The 22044-nt window shown below is 40.1% G+C and overlaps 1 protein-coding gene across 1 annotated transcript; it reads left to right on the top strand.

The window, feature by feature from the left end:
* The first annotated feature begins 2718 nt into the window (after positions 1 to 2718).
* sox3 (SRY-box transcription factor 3) lies at positions 2719 to 4793 on the top strand. Its single transcript, XM_053630870.1, has one exon. The coding sequence runs from the start codon at positions 2861 to 2863 to the stop codon at positions 3773 to 3775; it is 915 nt and encodes a 304-aa protein (XP_053486845.1). The 5' UTR covers positions 2719 to 2860; the 3' UTR covers positions 3776 to 4793.
* The last annotated feature ends 17251 nt before the right edge of the window (positions 4794 to 22044 follow it).

Raw genomic sequence — 22044 nt, 5'->3', positions numbered from 1 at the left:
CAAGCCCCTGGGTAACGCGGAGTTTTCCTTCTCCCGCTGTCTTCTCCATTTCCATAAGCAGATTACAAGAGGATGTGTTCCTGAGAGCACTCGGAGAAAGCAGCGGTGTGGTGAAATGACTTGGGTTAAACCCTGCGCGCGCTAATTAGACATTTGGTGACGGCGGCCTGTAGGTCCGACTGTCTGCATTCACATTCATGCAGTCTGATCCCGCTCGTACAAATCACCGATTTAGATTGGTATTGACCTCCTATGCTGAGAACCGTGGATATTTTACCAAGACTAGCTGAGAGTGATCGTCATTCAATCCGCAAATGTAACCTTTTGTTTTTCCATGGACAAAGAAGTACACAAAAAAGCCAAAGATTCATTGCAGTTCTAATAGTGCTTTGAAAAAATATATTGGAACGTGAATATTTTTACAGAGTGTTTTGGATTGGCCTACACTGAATACATCAGGGATTTGACTCATCACCATTAATCATAAGTGTAAAGATAAGCGTTATTATTATTATTATTATTATTATTATTATTATTAAATATTTTATCCCCCCCTCTGACGTTTTCAGTACTTTGTATTTTGGACAAATATGCTTATTTGTTTGTTTGTTTGTTTATTTATTTATATATTTATTTATAAAGACCAACATTTTAACAATAAGCAATAAAACGAAAGAAGATTGTTTTCCCCCCAAAATCAAACCAAACCAAAAAACAGCATTTAGGTATGACATAGGTGAACCAGTTGATGCAAAAACTTGCAGACGCTTGATGAGCCCACAGGCTCATTAGTGTGCGCTGTTAAAAGCCCACTCTGAATATTCAGTACTTTAATCGTTCACACTCCGAGGGGTGAATCTTGCAGTCGGTACGTGTGTTAACTGACGCCCTTCTCGATGGGTGCTTGTAATCATTTGCAGGTGTAAAGTTTGCCTGAAGCAAGAGGCCAGCGCGAACTCCCCCCGAGCTTAATAAATCACACACACACACACACACACACACATACACAGAGAGTAATTCAGACACAACAACAATAAGCACAGTAAAACAAGAACAAGCCAGATTAATCCTGTTATATGTGTGTGTGTGTGTGTGTGTGTGTGTGTGTGTGTGAAGGAGATATTTATTATACTCTCATCAATCCTCGCTAAAACTTAAGATCTTAAAGAGGCTATCGAAACGCTACAGTTTCTCCCACTAGGGGGCGTTAATGCATCATTATTCCACTCAATGTCCCCGGTAGTCTCAGATTTAATAGCTGGAGCTTTCATACAGCGTCGATCGTCGTTCATTTCACACATGCTAATTTCTGCTTTAATTGTGGTGGTGATTGACCTGGTGCTTACAAATCAGCTACTGTAACTTCCCAAACTTAATATAAACTCTAGGCAGAAATCTCACACGGAATGAGTTTATTCCACCACAGGGTTGTATTAGACTGATTGTAGGCTAAATAACACATATTCTTGTGATCCTGTAAAATAAGAAGATCATTTCCATCTGACTTTTCTTTTGACGGAATTAAGTGTTATAAAATATAATGTGCGGATCATGTTTAGATCAATTCGAATTTTAAATAGGCTGTGTCGCATTTTGACATTTATATTAGGCTATAGCCTACACATCCCGAATAATATCTCCAATTTGATAGTAAATTATTATTATAATCATTATTTAAAAAATATATATATATTTTTTCAAAACTGTTGTTCTCTTGAAGCTTTTCTCCCTGTTTTTGTACTTGTCAAAATTGAAATGTGTCTGCGAGAGAGAAGAAAGAGAGAGAGAGAGAGAGAGAGAGAGAGAGAGAGAGAGAGAGAGAGAGAGATTCATAGAGGACAGCATATTAGAATAATATATTAATCAAATGCTCAGATAAAGATAGGCCTGGATAAATCGTTTATTTTTCCTTTGGTCATTAACACGAAACGCTCGAAATGCTGTAGAGACATCAATGTTAAATGAAACTGAGTAATAATAAGGTTGAACATAAACACGCACATACGCTATTAAATTACATGAACAAACAGACCTGACAACAGGGGAAATGCTAACAGGAAATTCAGCTGATTTCAACCACAGAAAGTGAAGTGGCTTATGCGTGTTAACCAACTTGTTCAAATCCATTTAATATTTCGATTTGTATGTGAACAAATGGTCAGCCTCGTTTAATTCCTGAGAAAGTGAAGTTAATATTAAACCAACATTTATATATATATATATATATATATATATATATATATATATATATATATATATATATATATATATATATGTGTGTGTCTGCTGTATTTGTTTCAAAACAAATCTGGTTTTAAAATGATATTTTTCCTTAAAGGCGCTACATAACGTTTCATAAGTTATGTTGGATGAAATAAGCAGTGTGATTTTACCCTCAAATGATTAACTCGGGTGAAAACTGAAGCCCGACTCTGAGCTCAGGGGAGGCTCGAGCGCGTTGTTGGGACGGCAGAGCGCGAGCTACGCTGTGATTGGTCAGCTCTGAAGCGTATTGTTATGCTGTCAATCCAAATCACATGGTCTAGCCTCTATTAACAGCTGAGCTTGGCGCCCAAGTTTGCAGAGTTCTGTGGCACAGCAGAGCAAAGCACCAGGAGCTGTAGAGGAGAGTAACGCTGGAAACCGGTAGATTTATTAAAAATAATAATAATAATAATAATAATAACACAACAACTAATTTTGGTCTTTAAGACACAAAGTCTGCTTGTTTGACTACTGCGTGGTTTTTAGAGTAGACAAGGCTTGCTCCTTGTAAACTTTTCTCGCACTTGGTTCCTACTTTTGTAGAAGAAGATTGAACTTTTTTCCGCTTGTTAGGCGCTTCTGTAAAGTCGGTTGAATGTATAACATGATGGAAACCGAGTTAAAAAGTCCGCTGCCGCCGCAGTCCACCGTGGGCTCGGGACCGGGCGGGAAGAGCGGCGGCGGGAGCGACCAAGACCGCGTGAAGCGGCCGATGAACGCGTTCATGGTGTGGTCGCGCGGCCAGCGCAGGAAGATGGCTCAGGAGAACCCCAAGATGCACAACTCCGAGATCAGCAAGCGCCTGGGTGCAGACTGGAAGCTGCTCACCGACGCTGAAAAGCGGCCGTTTATCGACGAGGCGAAGCGCCTGCGTGCCATGCACATGAAGGAGCACCCGGATTACAAATATCGGCCGCGGCGCAAGACCAAGACCCTGTTGAAGAAAGACAAGTACTCACTACCCGGCGGCCTCTTGGCTCCCGGCGCGGGCGCAGTTAACAGCGCTGTGTCCGTGGGCCACCAGCGCATGGACAGCTACGCACACGTGGCCAACGGCTGGACGAACGGCGCGTACTCGCTGGTTCAGGAACAGTTGGCCTACCCGCAGCACCACGGTATGAGCAGCCCACCGCCTCTGCAACAGATGCACCGCTATGACATGACGGCGGGTCTGCAGTACCCAATGATGTCCACAGCGCAGACATACATGAGCGCGGCGTCCACGTACAGCGGCGTGTCGTACGCGCAGCAGAGCCCGGGCGCCGTGGGCCTCGGCTCCGTGGCCTCCGTGTGTAAGACAGAGCCCAGCTCGCCTCCGCCTGCCATCGCCTCACACTCACAACGCGCCTGCCTCGGAGACCTGAGGGACATGATCAGCATGTACCTGCCACCCGGAGGAGACAGCGCCGATCACAACGCACTGCAGAGCAGCCGCTTACACAGCGTACATCCACACTACCAGAGCGCGGGGACCGGGGTGAACGGGACACTGCCCCTAACCCACATTTAACAGACTCACTCGTGTTTTCGGGGTAGTGCAGGGGTGTGAAGCCGAAAGAGTGAAGGAAACACTGCCCCTGAGATACATCTAAGAGACTCGTGTTTTAGGGGTAGAAGAGTTGAGATGCTGAATGGAGCATTACCCCTAACCCACATTTAAGAGACTCATGTTATAGGGGTTTTGAGGAAACGGGTGGGGGGTTAAAAAAGGACTAAGTACTTCGGATACTTGAACATTTATAATTTGAAAAAAAAAGAGAAAAAAATCGCAGTTCAGTTTTTTTTTTTTTGGAGAAAAAAGAATGAAACTATTTTAATCTTGATAAGTTGTCCGTTTCAAAGTTTATGACATATCATGAACTGGGTTCTGAATTGCTCTCAGTTTAGACCTGCATTGCAAATGAGCTTTTTTTTTATCATAAGCTAACGCAATCAACGTGTGTGTTTGTGTGTGTGTGTGTGTGTGTGTGTGTGTGTGCAGGAAAATCGGACTTCTGACTTGAAATGCCGTCAGATTTTCTCTCTATGAAAAAATAGGCACATAGCTTCATGAAGAGGCTGATGTAATTCCAGAAAGAAACAAACAAAAAAAAATAATAAAACACTGGAGGAAGAGTATGTTTGCTCATTTTAATGTTTACACTTAATTTGTAGAATGTCAGTTTTGTTGGCTGTGTCCAAACGTGTGTAGTCTTTTTTTTCCTTTTTTTTTCCCCTGTTTTTGTTTCTGAATTAGTTTTACACTGAAATGAAATAACTGTGCTGGTCGCGAGCGCAAATTTTGTTTTTATTTATAGTACTTTTTTTATTTTATTTTTTAAAAAGTTTTTGAACCACAGCCTTTATGTCTCGTTGTTCACTTTTCGTTTCAGATTTGTTTGTGTGAAACTTCTTTTCTGTGAATGTTTTTACATTATCAGTTTAACCCATTTTTGTGGGACGGAGAGTTTTATTTAAACGGGCGTTTCTGCTTATTTTAAGACCATCCTCTATTCTCAAATGTTGAATAAATTTGTACAAAAGAACACTGACGTCTACATATATTTATTTCCACATGACTCTTGCCGGGTTTGGTCAGAGGGGAAAGCTTCAGGCTCTCTGTAGTTTGTAGACTTTGGCAAATCCGATGAAGGAAATGCTTTATATATATATATATATATATATATATATATATATATATATATATATATATATATATATATATATAATATGTATGTATATGTATGTATATATGTGTGTGTATAAAATTCAAACAACGAGGCAGATGTAGCCTAGTAATTATATAATGTGATGTGTTATGTGAGCTGAAAGTCAAACACACCCTGCCAGTGCGCAGCTGCTTCAATTCTAAATGATGTTAAAATCTAAAGCAGGCTTAACTACATTTCTGCTTTAGCTGTTTTTGTTGTTTTTTTTATTCAGTGTGTTTAGTTGCATCTGGGCGGAAAAAAAACATGAATGCGCTCAATCACATAAAATAACATAGCTTTTTTTTTTTTTTTTAAATAATGACAATAAAGTAAATATTACAACATAACAAAAAGACTGAATTGTTAAATATATTTAAATTGATAATAAATCTTAAATAAATTAACAAACAAGTTCATGTTTACATAGAACGTCACTAATCCTCATTTGAACGTCACATAAATAGATTGCCATTTTCTACTTTCCAAACGAGTTGCCACCTGTTGATATGGCGCGGTCTGTTTTTCTTTCTCCTTTTTCTTTTCTTTTTCTTTTTTACTTAGTAGACATCGTTGCTTCATTTGTCCGAAGTCACTGTCTAATAGAAAAGCATTGCTATATTCAAACACACGACAGCTAAAATATGCTATGAAAAAAAGGTAACACTCCAGGAGTTGCTATCTTGATCATTTCTTATTGTTTCTTTTAGTTTTCCTGCCTTAATAAATGGGCTGGTTTGGTGGAGGAGTTAGTTAAATCGCATTTACTATTCAAACTACCTACACTATAAGGATTAAATCTAGATTTCACATAGTACACATTATAAGTCTCAGATCTCAAGCATGCAAATCTCATACAGTTGCCCTGGTCAAGAAAGGCAAGCATTATTATCTCTGTATATAGGCTGTTTAATACTTTACATTGTTGTTCAGTTATCTAGCTGATATTTACAGTGTTTAATGTGAAGACTAACCAAGTCACTCAGACCATTTTACACAAATTGCACTTAAAGAGTAGATCTGTTTAACATTGCTGTGGAGCACTTAGTGACTTATACAAATTGTAGAGGACCTCATATATAATACTCTTTCCTTTTGAGGCTATATCTATATTGTTTGTGCCTTGAGAAACAGAAGTGTTCCTGTAAAAAAAAAAAATAAAAAAAAAAAAAAAATAATAATAATAATAATACTTTTTCCCTGGAGGTGTAAATTTGACTTACAGGGCCTATTGCGAATGCTGCATGATGTAAAAAAACTAAAGTTTTTGTCCTTATATCAACACTAACCAAAATGAAATAAAAGAAATGAAATGTAAATAGATCTTTCTGCATAGACTTATCATTTATTAACTCTTATTAATTAAAATAAATTTCAGCCAGTCCAGGATGCTTGTAGGCCTGCTTCTCATTACTTCTGTGTTGAGCCGAATGGTACATCTCTTATCTGTCACTTTTTCACAAGGCTGTAACTTTTGGTAAATCAGAGTGACAGCTCTCTGTCTACTGTACTATGGCAGTCTAATGCTGCTGCTGCTGCTGCACCTGACACCTTCACAGCAAGACCCCCTGCTGCACTTTCCCTGGGCCACGGCTTGAGAGGACTCTGCTGAGGCTGACGGCCTTCCCACACACACTGCTGGGGTTTGATCTGCGGCCTTGGGATTAGTGCACTGCACCTCTATGGATGACAGGAGATTAGATTAGGACCTCCCCGCATTCCCTAGCTTGGTCTTAAATCACTCTAGTGCGATAGTGGCTTGTCTGTCATCTAATCACACACTTCAGATCTTTTTTTTTTTTTGCTATTAAGCTGCTTTGGCTGCATGACTTGGTGCAGACTGAGCAGGTTTGAACCCAGGGAATAAGTGATTATACCTCAGTGGCTCTTAAGTGCAAAGACACCAATTGTGCTGAGAATTTTAAGCAGGAAAGGGAATATACAGATACTGTATGGGTTAAAATTTTGAAGAAAGAAAAAAGAGGATAGAAAATGAATTCTGTATTTTATAACCTTTGAATTCTAAATATCTGTCATACTTGGCAAACTGAGTTAATGTTATAAATATTTTATATATTAATATACATAGAAATGGGAAAAAATTCTTAACAGTTGAAAAGTTGTATCTGTTTTGATTTTACCGATGTTCTAAACTTTATGGCTCAATAACTTCGAATCAGAATCAATCATCAATCAGAAAGAAACGTATCATGCCAAGGTTTTGATTTGTTATCGCCAAGGCAAGCCTCATCTCCTAGGGAAGTAAGCACACTCTTTGCTACAGTTAAATACATAATAGCTTAATACATGTGCCGTGATGTACACATGCGAAAATATCTCTGTGTAAAAATGTGGGCAAGCAAGATATATATATATATCTTGCTTGCCCACATTTTTACACAGAGATATTTTCGCATGTGTACATCACATATATAAGATTTATTTGTTTGCCCATTACATTTATTTTGTTTTCAGCAGAACCAGTGCAGTAGTTAACCCAGGAGGTACAGATAGCAGACCCCTTTGGGCATGTAAAAATTAGAGAAAAGCAAGAGCCACCCTAACTTCCAAGAGAGGCCCCTTCTACACACACACTCTCTCTCTCTCTCTCTCTCTCTCTCTCTCTCTCTCTCTCCACAGTTAGAGAAGTATGGCTGTGCCCACTCAGCAAGTGCAGGCATATCCTCACTTCCATCTGCCCATGACCTCACTGGGGCTGTTTGTTTAACCCCCTCTCCAAATCATCCTAATTACGCCACACTGCAATCCTGCACAATACAGACGGCACTGAATTGTTGGGATTTTTTCCCCCATATTTTTGATGTCAGTTCCTGTCTAAGCTTTACATTTATTATTGGAATATGACATTCCCGGTGCCATTCTTTTGCACTTCTATGATACAACCACATCCAACTTAGTTAAAGGACTATTTCATAACGAATACTTTTCTTTTGGTTATGCCTGACCTACAGGTTGGACGGGGCACGCCTCGTTTGAAATGATTAAGCTTTATGTGCTAATTGGAATTTAATTTGAATTAAGTTAGAGCTGAAAAAGAGGTTTGAGACAACCATCTAAACTGGTTCTGTGGTATTCCAAGGGAGTCAGACCCTCAGTGTTTCTGCTGTATATCAGGGATGGAATATTGATCAGTAGGGCATTATGGGAGAGCAGGCTGGCTGTAGGCAGTGCTGTCAGGCCTGTCCACTGGACAGAGGCTGCTGTTTGCTGCGGGACTGACAGCCGAGTGGAGTGGAGTGGAGAATAGGGGGTGCAAAAGCTTGAGGGCTGGGTTAATCCCCCCTGAACTGGGGCAGATGTTGTTAATGAGACCCTCTCAGATCAGCTCCCGCCGTGGGAAAAAAGCATCCAATCCTTATGGGGTCAGGGCTTTGAGCTGACCCTCACTGACTCATCCCCACCTCACAGAGCTGGCTATTCTTTTGCACTTTATTTAGGTGTAGGTTCCACCTCTCAAGCCTATGGTTGTTATCCCTGTGCTCACTTGTCGGACTTACAGCTATCCTTCACTAACCAGACTTGTAAATGAATCCATTGGGCTTCTACTATATATTATTTGTATTTTACTATGAATAAAACTTCTTTTGCCTTGAACCACTGCACCCATTCTAGTCTCAAAATTGACAGATAAAATAAAAAGAAGCAAGCTTTAAAACATTTTTTTCCAGAGATATTTCAGTTCATAACTTCTCTTGGCAGTTGCATTTAATCTCAGCCTTGACATGGGCGGATGTGTGCCAGCTTGCTTGTCCCATTCCTCTGATGTCTGCTGTTAACAATATCCACGGTTGGCGCTCCATAGTATAGCAACCACAAAGAATGCCGAGTGGGTGGAATAAAGGTTAACTGCTGCTCCTTGTCAGGTTCAGCAAAGGTGCACAGGTGCAAAAACCTGTGCTAATATTAGCAGTCATCGAATTTCAGTCAATGGGAAAAAAAAGCATATGAACCCAGATCAAATCAGAAAACTTTATCAAGGAGGAGGACCAGTGCAGGTGCATATAATTCAAATAAATGAAACACAAGAGTATAAACCTAATGGATTGGTGTATTGACTAATATTAAACTTATTCAAAGAAGATGATCAGAGTAGAAATGACTCAAATAAACATTCTACGGAGCCTGCATTTGATGCCAGGTGACTGTGTAACATGCAGTATGAGCTAGGCTTGGGTTGATCATGATCATTATTCTCTGATTTATCAGTAATCATTTGTTTAAGGATAGATCAGTGTCTCTGCATTTAGGATGTCCTTAGAAGCTTTTTCTTTTCTGGTATCATTTGCAACGACTTGGAAGTGTTTTGTTTATACTCCAGCACAAAGTTTGATCACAGTACATGGTTGCATAAGGGGGGGATGAGTTTTTTAACTGCCGCACCCAAGCCTACAAGCTATACAAACACCTGGAATGACTTCCCAGTCATAGACTGTAGGTTTATTTTTGTCACATTAAGGTATCTGTAATTGTTTATTTAATACAATATGTTTGTTTTAGAGCTCTTAGTGTAAGTAAAACAAACCTCGAGATATCACACTAGGCATAAAGTTGTTAATATTATGGATTATTGAACGTGCACGTGATGAAAGTCAAGTTGTTTCAGGAATGCTGTTATTCTTTTTGTTTATTCTAGAGATATTCTGCCCTTGTCATTTACTGTGTGGTGAGAAGGAGAATTTGATGAGAGGTGAAAGAAAAAGACAAAAGTTGTAATTGTACCTGTAGCTGGCATCCACACACACACACACACACACACACACACACAAACCAAACAAACAAACAAACAAAAAAACATATCATACAATATGTCCAGCCATACATTAACTACTGTCCATATGTCCTTTTGTGTCTCACTCATCGTGGAGCGCAAAACTCAAAACAGTGGAGAAAACGACTTTATTTTTGGTAGCTGAAGTGAGACACATATGCCCAGTGACAGTGGAACAAATTTGGTACTGTAAAGGAACAATGCAGACAAGAACAAAGGTTAAGGAGCTGCAGGGTACTGCGTGACGGTGTGTGATTATGGCTCCCATCTAGGCCACAAATATTGATTAGTGTTGGCCAGGGACATTGAGATGAAACAGAGATTGACAGATGAACAAAGAACATTTCATGTCTTACTTCATGTGACAGATTCTTATCATATCTGTATTGTCAGGAGAATGTAGCGGTATAATAGATTCATTCAACGTGAGTGTTCTAGAGTCTACAACCTTGTTTTCTTCCAAATCCAGACCAACGGCTATATTTCATATCTTCATGCATGCGTTATTTACAAAATCTTTTTAAAAGAACATCAGTATGACACATTTGTAAGAAATGTTAATAGGTAATGAGGCTTTCCTCATGGGAACAGTACACTTTTTTTTTTTTTGGACTGCTTGTGTTGTAAATTGATTAATGTCTCTGGGGATTAGCCTGTGTTGATAATGTGTAGCTGCTCATTTCAAAATAAAAAATTTCCCCATCTTAAAAATATTCATCTTTGTAATATATGAGAACGATGAATTATGGGTGAATAACGTGATCTGAATCTTTTACTTTTATATATAAATAAGTATGTTTGAATTCAACTTCTGTGTTTCGTGAGCTGTAGTGCTATGTTTTGTGGTCTGTCAGGGTTTGTTTCTTGACATGTAATTAGAAGCATTAAACATTTTTGACTGATAAAGGCTGCCACGTAACACGAGGAACTTTTTCAACCCGAAACTAAATTCTATATGTAAAGCTGAACCATATCAGTACAACAGGCTTCCTGTGAAAGAAACTGCAGATGAAGATCAGCTCTTAAATAATTAATGGCCCTGTTGAAATCAAGCAAATTACAGATGGTGTGGTTTCTACTACCTCACCAGTAAAATATAACTTCATCAGTCTTAACTGTTTTTTTTTTTTTTTTTTTTTTTTAAATAAAGAAAAGAAAAGAAAACAAGAATCTATTTAAATTGTCTTGGTATTTCAGCTATCCTCAGGACCTGTTTAATGCTGTTTTGTATTTATTTAATCCATTAGACCAAATCATGACAATGTTCAGATTTTTTTGTGTTTAATGGACATGCTTTTTTACCGCATGCAACCTTGTTCTATGGCAGCTCTCCTGGGGAAAATTAAAGGTGTGGAGGAACTTTTGGTGGAGGTGGAATGATACAACATGCCAGACGAGACTCGGGTGCTTTGAGGTCCTCTCTTCTCTCCTCCTCGTCTGCCTTTCATCTCATCAAGTGTCATGTGTAGTGAAGCAGGTTTTAGCTTGAGGCGCTGCTTGTGAAAACGGTATTAGGGGCATTTTACAGCTCACTAAAGTGTCATTTGAATGTTTTTTCTTTTTGTCTATCACTTGTAAGTCCCATAGTACTGGCTCCTTGTTTGTAACTTGGCTTCTTACATGATAGGAAAACAAAGTGACAGCTAGATATGTCCCGAACCTGTCCAGTTCTTATTATTGTATAACATAAAAAAAAAAATAAATCCAAAAATACAGTAAACAGTGAAACCATTGTATATTAGACTTCACCCAGTACAATTAGACAATTTTATGCTTCACAATACAACTACACAATAAATATAATATTAATTTTAATGTGCCTAATGATATTAATGTCAAGATTATGAGGCATTGTAAAATATGTTGTGCTGTAGAGCTATGCAAATTGACTATGCAGATTAAATTTGAAGAGAGTAAATTGTGTAGATAAGACATTGTCTTTACTGGTATAATAATGGATAATTAGGAATGTGTTTCAACGTAAGCTGTGACTTACGTGTGCTAAACATGTACAGTCCAGAAAAAAAAATTCCTGGATGTTTTGTGAGAAAGTGGCTAGTGCAAGTAGGGTAATTTGAACTCTGTTGATGAAATTGGTACACAGATCGGGCTGAGGAACAGGTTGTTATGGATATTATTTCTGTTTAGTACCAATGACAGTTGTTCATATCTAAACATTTTGCCATGGTTAAAAGGAAAATTACTTCTGAGTGCAAGAGGCTGCGTTTACAAATCTTTGTTCTTTAGAAATATGCGCGTTTCAGCCCAAAACTTCGCCCCCAAACTTAAGAGAACTTTGGGTACCCTCCCTGTCCCTCCACCCCTGGCAAATATCACACCTTGGATGCATAAACATGCCTGAGCTCCACACACCAACCCGCCCAGGGGGCCTGGTCAGCTATAGAGCCGCACTGTGACACCAATCAGGGACGATGGCGGCCTCCTTTGTTATGCTAACAGGAATTGCCTCTTCTCTTATTCAAATTCTCCCCTTCTCTTTCTCCTTTCCCTCACTCTTTCCCTTCATCCCCGCTCATTCTTCCTCCCCTCCTCAAGGCCAAGTAAATCCACACAGAGTGAAGGAGAGAGAGAGAGAGAGAGAGAGAGAGAGAGAGCGAGCCCAATATCCTCAGAGCGGCTGATCGGTGGGCCCCTCGCTTGGGGGTCAGCATGGCTCTCGCCTTGCCAGGCTGTTTCCATGCCCTGCCGAGGCCATTTCATATTCAAATGCTCCAATCAGCCCTGTGACCTGCAGGGGGCTTTTTTACAGCCTGGGCCCTGGGTCAGCGGGTCAAGATGGTGATTTAATAGCCAAGGCGATGGGAGAAAAAAGTGGGAAAGAAGTGATTTAGGGCCTGAATGAGTCATAAAAAAGCATTTCTCTTAAGTTGTCATGTAAATGGGAACGAGCTTTATGAGTTCTAGGCATTTTTTCCCCCTTTTCCTATTTACGTCTTCTCCGTCAACTTGACTTAGTAGTGACTCATGACTTGTGTTTATCATGGATGCTTCATGTGTTACATAAAAACATTCAGCTAGAAGGGCGATATTCCCACGTAGCCTGATGGTGCCATCTTGTCTAATGAGACACCTCTTCTTGAGCATCTTGTTATTCCTGTCCCTAAAGGTGTGTTAACAGAACATGCGTGCGTGTGTAGGCTGGTTGACGTGGAAATTTTTTTCCAAAACCATCACTTATCATGCAACCTCTAAATGGTGGGTAAAGTTTAAGAGGTTTACGTCCCTGTTCAGGTTGCCGTTCCTTGTGTTTATGTCACATGTGATTGTTAAGATGATGTATAGAGTTTGTTAGCCTTAATTATGAAAGGCATTGTTCTGCTGCTTAATTTAGCATCCTGTATTAAAGATGAATTTGTGACATTGTTTTGAAGATGAGCTAATAATTTGTGGATCAAAGTAAAATGAGTTCAGTCTCCAAATTCCAAAATAAACCCATCTGATAGCTAATCAAAATATTTATACCGCCATGTCTCATAGACTCCCACATGTGCTGCGGCGTTCGTTCTGTTCGTCTACTTAGCCGCCTCTTGACAGGTAGTCATTAGTATTTCAGCTTAAGCCCGTTGAGATGTAAAAGAGGGCTTTGGTTGGGTGCATTCTCCTGCTTAAGGAGGGAAACACAGTGACGGCAACTTCACTGACTGACACAAAGGTCAAAGTTTGAGATTTAAGGCAACTAAAGGATTTGTATGTCGCCTAGTGACTAGCCCATCTTTACATTAATTTGGTGATGTTTGGGAAGCCTTAGGAGACCTAATGTGTGTGTGAGTGATTCTGTGTATGTGTGGATATCTGATTAAAAAAAATTTTTAGTATAGTCTTCACTGAGCACAGTTGCATCAGTGGCCCAGTGTGGTGGTGTCTTAGCCTTTCATCATTATTACTCCTCCACTGGTTCTAGAAAATGAACTCCAACAGCTTAGCCCACCTACACCAACACCCCCAGCCCTGTGTGTGTGCCCTGTGTGTGTGTGTGTGTGTGCGTGTGTGTGTGGCATGGTGTGGATGTCCAGCTGGAGACAGAACCTCTCTATGTTCACTTTCTCCAGTGCAGTCATTGACAAGATGGAGTTCCTTCTTTCCTCTCACCTCCTCCTTTATATATATATATATATATATATATATATATATATATATATATATATATATATATATATATATATAGGCCATAACAGAATGCAACTCACAACCAGTTTGCCATCATATCCCATTATTAAAGAGAATTATTGTCCTAAACACAGTTGAGACTGTTATTTAAAGAAATTTAGGGAAATACAGACTGATATTATAATGTTGCCTGTACTGTATATCTGTAATAAACTTGGACAGAGCTTGGGGAATTTTTCCACCTGCTCCTTACCTGCTTATCTTCCTAAGAGTCATAACCTTTCATATTGGCCACTCTAATTCACTCAAAGTCAAATCAAAACCCAGAAACGAACGAATTATTTCAAGTTATGAACTTTACAAAGGGTTTCTTTTCATAGTTTTCTGTATTCATCCTGCCTACTGCTTTCATTTGGAATGTACGTTATTTTCAAATACTTAAAACGCGGACAAAACTGATAATCTTCCTTTGCCGAAAATGACATGAGTCAGTTACAGATATGAATCCTTTGCAAATGATCACTGTATGGGGCACTATTTTGAGTCTGGAATGCTTTCAGTGCCTGTCAGAATGCAGCCATCTCACTAACTCAGTGTAATGCTATGTTCTGTCACACAATGCTTTTTGCACCATTGCATGCTAGACCTCCCACACTATAATACCGAACAGAGTTTTCTCATGGCAAAGCGTGTTCTGAAAAGCCCATAAACCATGAGAAAATGGCACTAAATAGCCTTAATTCTGTCATTAGGTGAGAGAAAGTGACGCCAGGATTGGTTGGCTGTCTGTTCCATATTCAGCAGCTCTGGATGAGGCAGTGGGCCTGCTGGGAAAACGGTGTCGTAATCAGGAGCCGATCTCTCTGCCTGATCAGGTATGAAGTCTTTCTCTGCCTTCCTCAGGATGCTTCTTCCTCATCCTCCTCTTCTTGCTCTGTTAGCAATTTCCACTGATCCTCTATTCATCCTGTTGCTCTCTCCGGCTAGGGGTAAGTTAATGGAAGCAGAGATGATATTGTTGAGTCGGGGTGTGGGGGAGGGTGGGGGTGGATTACTGCGTTTGAGATGTAGTAGAGTAAGCAAGGAAAGGACCGTTTTCTTTTTCGTTCCCACATTTGATTATTCAGGTTAGATGAACTAAATTCTAACCCCACAAAATTTGGATGCCCTTTGGGGGAGGGGGTTATTTGCATATAATTCAGCCCCCTCCTGTCCCTTCCCAGCTCCATTGGTTTCCCTCCGAATGTCAAAGTAGGGAGAAGCAATCAGGCCTGTCTGGGCTTAAAGATGTAACTGTAGTGTGAAATATAAGCGAACAAGCAAGCAATTTGAAAGTCTAACTCTAAACTCTTTTCTAATCTCTCACATACACACCACACGCTGTCTCTCTTGTACATGTACAAACACTTGTGGGATTAACTTAGCATGAGATAGCATGTGTGTGGCGTCTGTTTGCACCTCTGGTGCAGATGTCTTGGATAGGATAGTGAGGACTTACCTGTAGGCACCACATCACTGTAGGCCTTGTGTATACCACAGAAAGATATGGAACATTAAAACATTTGCAGAGACAAATATTCTTGTGAAAGTTTTTTTTCCCATCAAATTGCAGTTGGTGTTTATTCACTTCACCTTAAAAGAAAAGGGGTAAATATTAAAGTGTCTGTATACTTTATATGCATGCAGTATGTTTCCATAAAGAGATACAGTGCAGTAACTAATTCCTCCAGTTTATAATCTCCCTCATCCTCTTTATATATATTTTAATCTGTTGGATATTCTATGCAAAGAGGTAAGTTTAACATTTCTCTTCTTGATTTGTCAAGATTTTGCTGAAAGACACAGAGTTGCCGAGTGCCATTTTCTTACTCAGATGGCACTTGCTTTGTGTGGTCCATATGTGTGTGTAGGGTTTTGGTCTGGTGCCCAGGCCTGAGTGCTCCCAGGATGGCATTTAGTCATCTGATGTATGCCTCTACTGACCCCCTTTAGGTCAGTAGGCCCTCTTCCATAGCTTGCTCCCTAGTGCGCAGTCAGAATGCAGCGTCAGGAGGCCGAGCACGGAGCACCCATTGTGTGTGTTAAGTAAAGCGGAATGGCCGGGTGACAGAATAGGGAGGAGCTCAGTGTAGGGTTCACAAAGCTTGGGGGGGGGAGGAGAGGAGTGGGATGGGATCAGATTGAGGGGGGCGGGAGGGGGGGGGGGTGCTTGTTGGGATTGCATAGGGATGAAGGGGGGCACTCTGTTCCTGGGGGTTAAATAGACCCAATCATCCCACCAACACCCCACCCTTTTCCCACTCTCAACAGCCCATTCTGAGTGCTGTCCTCCTTCTGAAGCCTTTCTCTGGGGTTATGGGTGCCATACTTCTCACAACAGGAGCAAAAACGGGAAAGTGAAAATATGGTGTTCATCATTTTGCCTCGAAATACTTTCTATAAGTTAATAATAGGATTTGACAGCCATGCAATAAACAGCAAGGATATTACATACAGCCAAATGTAAATAACTAAAACATTACTCAGTTCTGAGCAGCTCACGTTGAAATTTCAAACATTTCCCATTTAATTTTTCAAACTGAAAATGCAGGATGCACACTCACAAGACGTTTCTTTGACTGAAAAGTTTCATTTGGCCACTTTCCACTGTGCCAACGAACCTCCACTGAAGTGGTGCTGAGGTTTATGTCCGAATAGCCTGCAGTCACTGAGACCTTTTCATTTGCTGATGCATTACCATCCCACAAAGCCATCAGATGACTTGGATGGAGCGCCTTCCTCCTCGTTCTGCCCTTCCTTTGCCCTCAGAGACCCAAGTTGAACTCAAGACATCAAAGAACTACTCCATTCAAGTATTGACGTAGACCCCCTCCCAGACACACACGCACATACACACTGGCCGTCACATATTTACCATTTGAAAAAAACTTACCTTTCCTACCTATTCTTTGGGCTGCAGCAAGCAGCAAGTGTGCCTGCCCACTGTTTGTTCTCTATGCCGTAGGAAGCAGCTTGCTAGGTCACTTTCCCTCACCTTTTGTGATGGGAAAGAAAATGGGGAATATAAATAAATCTGCCGTATTCACCTGGGGCTACTCCTCCATTGCTTGAGAGCAGATATTGAAAACCTAGAGAGAGAGGCAACTATGACTAGGTGAATGATCTGCACCAGTGTGTAAGCTGTTAATAGTCTTGGATGTTTCTTTTTTCTTTTTTTGCCCTTCAGACGCTCTGTGCTCTCATGTCAGACTGTGGCCTGCTGAGTCATTATCCCGTGAGGTAAATCACCTTGCAATCAGTGTGTCTGAAGCCCCCTGCTCTCCAGATGATTCCTCTGCTGATTGGCCTAACTGGACTCCTGTTTATGGAGCCATTACCCGGCATTGTTTTCTCTATGGCACACAGATTGTGATGCTGGGTGCAGTCGCATGCAAAAGGCAGTATCTGTGTGGCCTTGCTCAATGTGCTGGGTTTGACTCATTGCTGACATATCCAGCTTACTGACGTCTTTTCATTTCAGATTGAGCAGCAGGCAGAGGAAATATGCCTGTGTGTTGGTGATGTGAAGATAGCAAAACCAGCCAAACCCCAGCATCAGATCCACTCTGTAAAGACAAATTCACTTCATCCTTCTTCTTAATTGTGGTTCATTGTGTGGTTACATATGACTAATGTCAGATACATTTTTCCATGATGCAGTGGTGTACAAGGGAAATAATTTAAGGGGGAATATATGAGGAAATATACTAAGTTAAATCACCATGAAATCTGTAGAGTTAAACTCATGCAATTTGTTTGGATGTCTGACAGTAGTAGAATTGGTGATGACACAATGATTTGTTATTTTAATTATTTAAGGCACAAGCTACTGTCAGTCAATATTGCTATATTACATTAACATTACATCACATTTATGGCATTTCGCAGAAGTCCTTATCCAGAGCGACTTACATATATCTCATTTATACAACTGAGCAGTTGAGGGTTAAGGGCCTTGCTCAAGGGCCCAGCAGTGGAAGCTTGGTGGTGCTGGGATTTGAACTTATGACCTTCCAGTCAGAAGGCCAATGTCTTAACCACTAAGCTATCACTGCCATACTTAATATAATTGGCATAGAATACCTTTATGACTATTACTAGACCATTACTCCAGACTTGTGTCCAATTATGACCAAAGTCGGACTTGGAAAAATTTGTACTCGAACGTGACACGGACTCGGATATTTTGGACTTGGAACATGAAACATGAAAAGAAAGACAGAAAATAAATAACAACATAAAATCATGATAACAAGAAATTAAGAATGTCTCCCTGCCTGACCAGGTGACTTTCTACATGCACATATTTGAAACGCACGCACAGAAAGCCACCTCATCATGAGAGTACCGAACTGAGTTCTCTTTAGCAGCTTAAGGCGCTCAGACAGTCAAATAAATACACACACAGCATGTCAAAATGCAGGTCTGGCCGAGTATTCATGCAAACACAGTCGGTTATGACTTAAGTGAAAGTAAACAGTTGGGGGAAAATCTGAGGTGTGTCAATACAGTATACTAGATCTGTGCATTAGGTCTTAAAGTGACAGCAGTCTAATAAACCTGCTGCTGTCTCTGTCATTAATGTTCATCAAACAACAAAAGACAAAGAGAAAATCACTCACTCCTTTGACTGAATAACTTCAGTAAATTTAATAAGAATCACTGTATATGTCATACAGTGGAGTCTATTTTATTTTACATTTAATTGCTTTATTCAATTTCCGTAGTATTTCTTACTTGAATACTACTGATAGACCTACCTGAGAAAACGTATCGTTATCGTGAAATAAGATTGTAGTCGTACCGCCGATCCATAAACATTAGTATTTGGTGATTCCAGTTTTGAATTTCACGTAAAATGTGAAATGTACTTCTTAATGTAGTAAATATCATAAACCCTGCTGATAGGGATTTTTTTTTTCATTTTAGGAATTAAAAGAACAGAGCTGTGTTCAGAAATGAGTTTGTTGTCATTCATAGACAGATTAAAAGCAGTAATAAAGTATGAAGCCTATTGTCATGACATGCTGATAAATGTAACTCTACTCTGTACTCTCTCTCTCAGCCTATAGATATAACTATGAAGGAGATGCATCAAGTAATTGAAATGTCTACTCGAACTGGAGGACACAATATAGTGTGATACAATAAAAAAACAGGTTCATTTGTATTTTCATATACTTGTAATACAATAAAAGTTCTACATATACCTCTATATCCCTTTTTTTCTTCTTTGAAACCACTTTTTGATAGGAAACTAGCTGAGGTGCTGTTGACATGAAATAAATTTTTTTTTTTACATTTATGCTGTCATTTGTTTGTGAAGGTTAAAATATTAATTTAACAGCTCAGTGTTGCGTTTACAATTGAAATTTCAAATCTTTTTGCAATTTAATTACTTTCTGAACTCGACTCGGACTCAGCCATTAAGGACTCGGACTTGAGTCCGACTCTGCCCATTTTGGACTCGGACTCCATTGATTAAGGACTTGGTCTCGACTTGAGCTTGATAAAGGTGGACTCGGACCCAACACTAACACTGAAAATGATTAAAATGCTAGCGCCTAGCAATAACGCAAAATAACACATTATCATATAAAATTAGGTCTGCAGTTCTTTTTCTCCTCCTGCAGTAAGCCTTCAGTATTATATCACCTGTCACCTTGTTATCCCTAAGCTCAGAGTGTAGTAGCTGGCTTTCAAATAGAAACAGGAAAAATGCAGGATTCTGATTGGTTAATTTTTTTTAAAATCATAGCAGCTGGTACCCAATAAAAAATATGTATATATGTATGTATGTATGTATGTATGTGTGTGTGTGTGTGTGTGTGTGTATATATATATATATATATATATATATATATATATATATATATATACACACACACCTAAAATATGCATTTATTTGAAATATGGGAGCGTTAAATATGAGATCGCAACAATGACTTACTGTGTTATTATTTAAATACTATTTATTTATTTATTTATATTATTTGTGGCATGTCGCAATAAAGTTTTTTCCTTCTCCTCCAGACGCAAGTCTTTTTCAGGCATGCTGCATTTGTGCCGTATTTCCCTAGGTATAATTGTGACAATTTCTAGAGAATGAGGAAGCACAGGTAAATAAATTAGTATGAGAGAGAGGTATAGTGTATACAAGTTGTTCAAGGCACGTTCCCCTCTATAGCTTTCTCTTCTCATCTCCCTCAGTTCATGGATGAGTTACTGTTATGCTTGGAGACAGGCATTGTCCGATATGACATCATCGTTGGTCATGCAGGGCTGCTTTGAGGGCTTAGCACTGGTTTGTGTCTCGCTAAACACGTGTATGGGTGTGTGTGTGTGTGTGAGTGAGAGAGTATGTTAATATGCATGTTAATAATTCCACAAAGGTTAAAATAATGTGTTCCTTTTAGAAACTAGAAAGAAGCATAGTAAGTGAAGTCACTAATTCAGTGATTCAGCAAGTTCAAATAATTCAGCTCATATAAGTTCAAACAGCGAATCAGATGCGTTCTTTCTGTGATCCTGTGAAGCCTAATTCAACTCTGCGTCTGGACTCATACTACTCGTGTCAAAACTGATTATTATAATTATGTTGACGCATGATTTACTGCCTGAGGTGCCCAAGTGAACATTACAGAGGCACAAACATTGACAGAAAAAAAAGAACACTGGATTTGCATATGTTTGTATGATAATTGCTCTCTTTGTTTGATGGCATGTCTTTTGTATGTTTTGATGTACAACACAGTTGTGTGTTCTTAAAAACATCTGTGTGCATCTGTGCATGTCTCAATCGTGGATATAATGAAATTTGGGTTGTGCTTGCATGACTGTGTGTGTTAGAAGCGGGCAGAAATCTGAGGCCAGCTCGAGGCTGCAGAGACAAAGGTTGGGTCATGTTGAAGAGCAGGCATTTGCTGTCTCAGGTTCCCTGTTTACCTGCGCTTCCTCCCTGCTGAACTTTTGGCCCCTGAAGTATAACCTGCAGCCTCCTGCCTCTCCACACCTTTTCTTCATCCCCCTTCTCTTGCTTCTTCACTTCCTCTCTCACTCCTTATCACGCTAATTCTCCTTCTCAGTCCTTCACCTATTTAACAAAACTTCCATTTGTTCTCCAGCCCTCAGGCCTACACTGTTTGGTCACCTTTCTTTACTCTCTTTCCTTTCTTGCATGTGTCCATGTTGCTTCTCCTCCGTAAAGGCAGCGAGCGTCACTCTTCTTCAGAGTGCTTATGTTGCGTCTCTTTTTCGAGACGAGGTCAGGTCCCACCACCTGCGACACAGTAAACCTTTCCCACAGTAGACAAACCTGACTTTCAAGTCCCACTCCTGGATGATAGGACCTCTGTTTGTTATGTGTGTGTGTGTGTGTGTGTGTGTGTGTGTGTGTGAGAGAGAGAGAGAGAGAGAGCGATAGAGAGAAAGAGAGAGAAAGAGAGAGAAACGGAAATAAACATGAAGAGGTTCTGCAAGACTCTGGTGTCTGGGTGGGGCCTGAATGCCACCCAGCTGAGCAAACCTGGGGCTGCTGCAACAACATTTTCTCGCTTTTCACCTGCTCGCCCGTTCTTTCTCTCGCCTGTTTTCTCTTCTAATCCGCAGTCTCTCTGCGCCCTGCCTCATCGCAGGAAATAGGAGGAGAAATGAACCGGACTGTCTATAGTGAGAGAAAGGCCTAGGAACGTAGGTGGATTATTCTCTTTGTTTGCTATGTATTTGAATTGGGAAAACCAGAATACAGATGGCATGCTTAGTGTGGTTTGGTGCCAATGTATCTTTTTCAGCTCTAAAGAAGACCAGTTAAAGATGCAGCACAGGCGTTTCAGTGCAAACAAAAGAGAGGAACTTTGATGTTGGGTCTAGCTTTAGTGGCACCGCATTATAATATCTAACCTTTTCAGGTTTTGTTAAGGAACCCTTATTTATTGTTATCTGGGAATTTAACTAATATTAGTCTCTCTTAGTCTTTCTCTCTCTCTCTCTCTCTCTCTTTCTCTCTCTCTCTCTCTCTCTCTCTCTCTCTCTCTCTGGGTGTAGGTTGTTTCCACGTCTCTACAGGTTGAGGCCTGACAGACGTGCCAGACCTGCTACCATGCGGACTCCTCCACCTCAGCCTGCAGACATGGCTTA

This window comes from Ictalurus furcatus, chromosome 8 (assembly GCF_023375685.1).
Source record: "Ictalurus furcatus strain D&B chromosome 8, Billie_1.0, whole genome shotgun sequence".
Lineage (NCBI taxonomy): Eukaryota > Metazoa > Chordata > Actinopteri > Siluriformes > Ictaluridae > Ictalurus > Ictalurus furcatus.
Note: the sequence above shows the minus strand (reverse complement) of the source record. Positions and strands in the feature narration are given on the sequence as shown.

Coding starts and splice junctions, on each gene's coding strand:
- sox3 (XM_053630870.1), top strand. CDS start 2,861: ATGTATAACATGATGGAAACCGAGTTAAAAAGTCCGCTGCCGCCGCAG.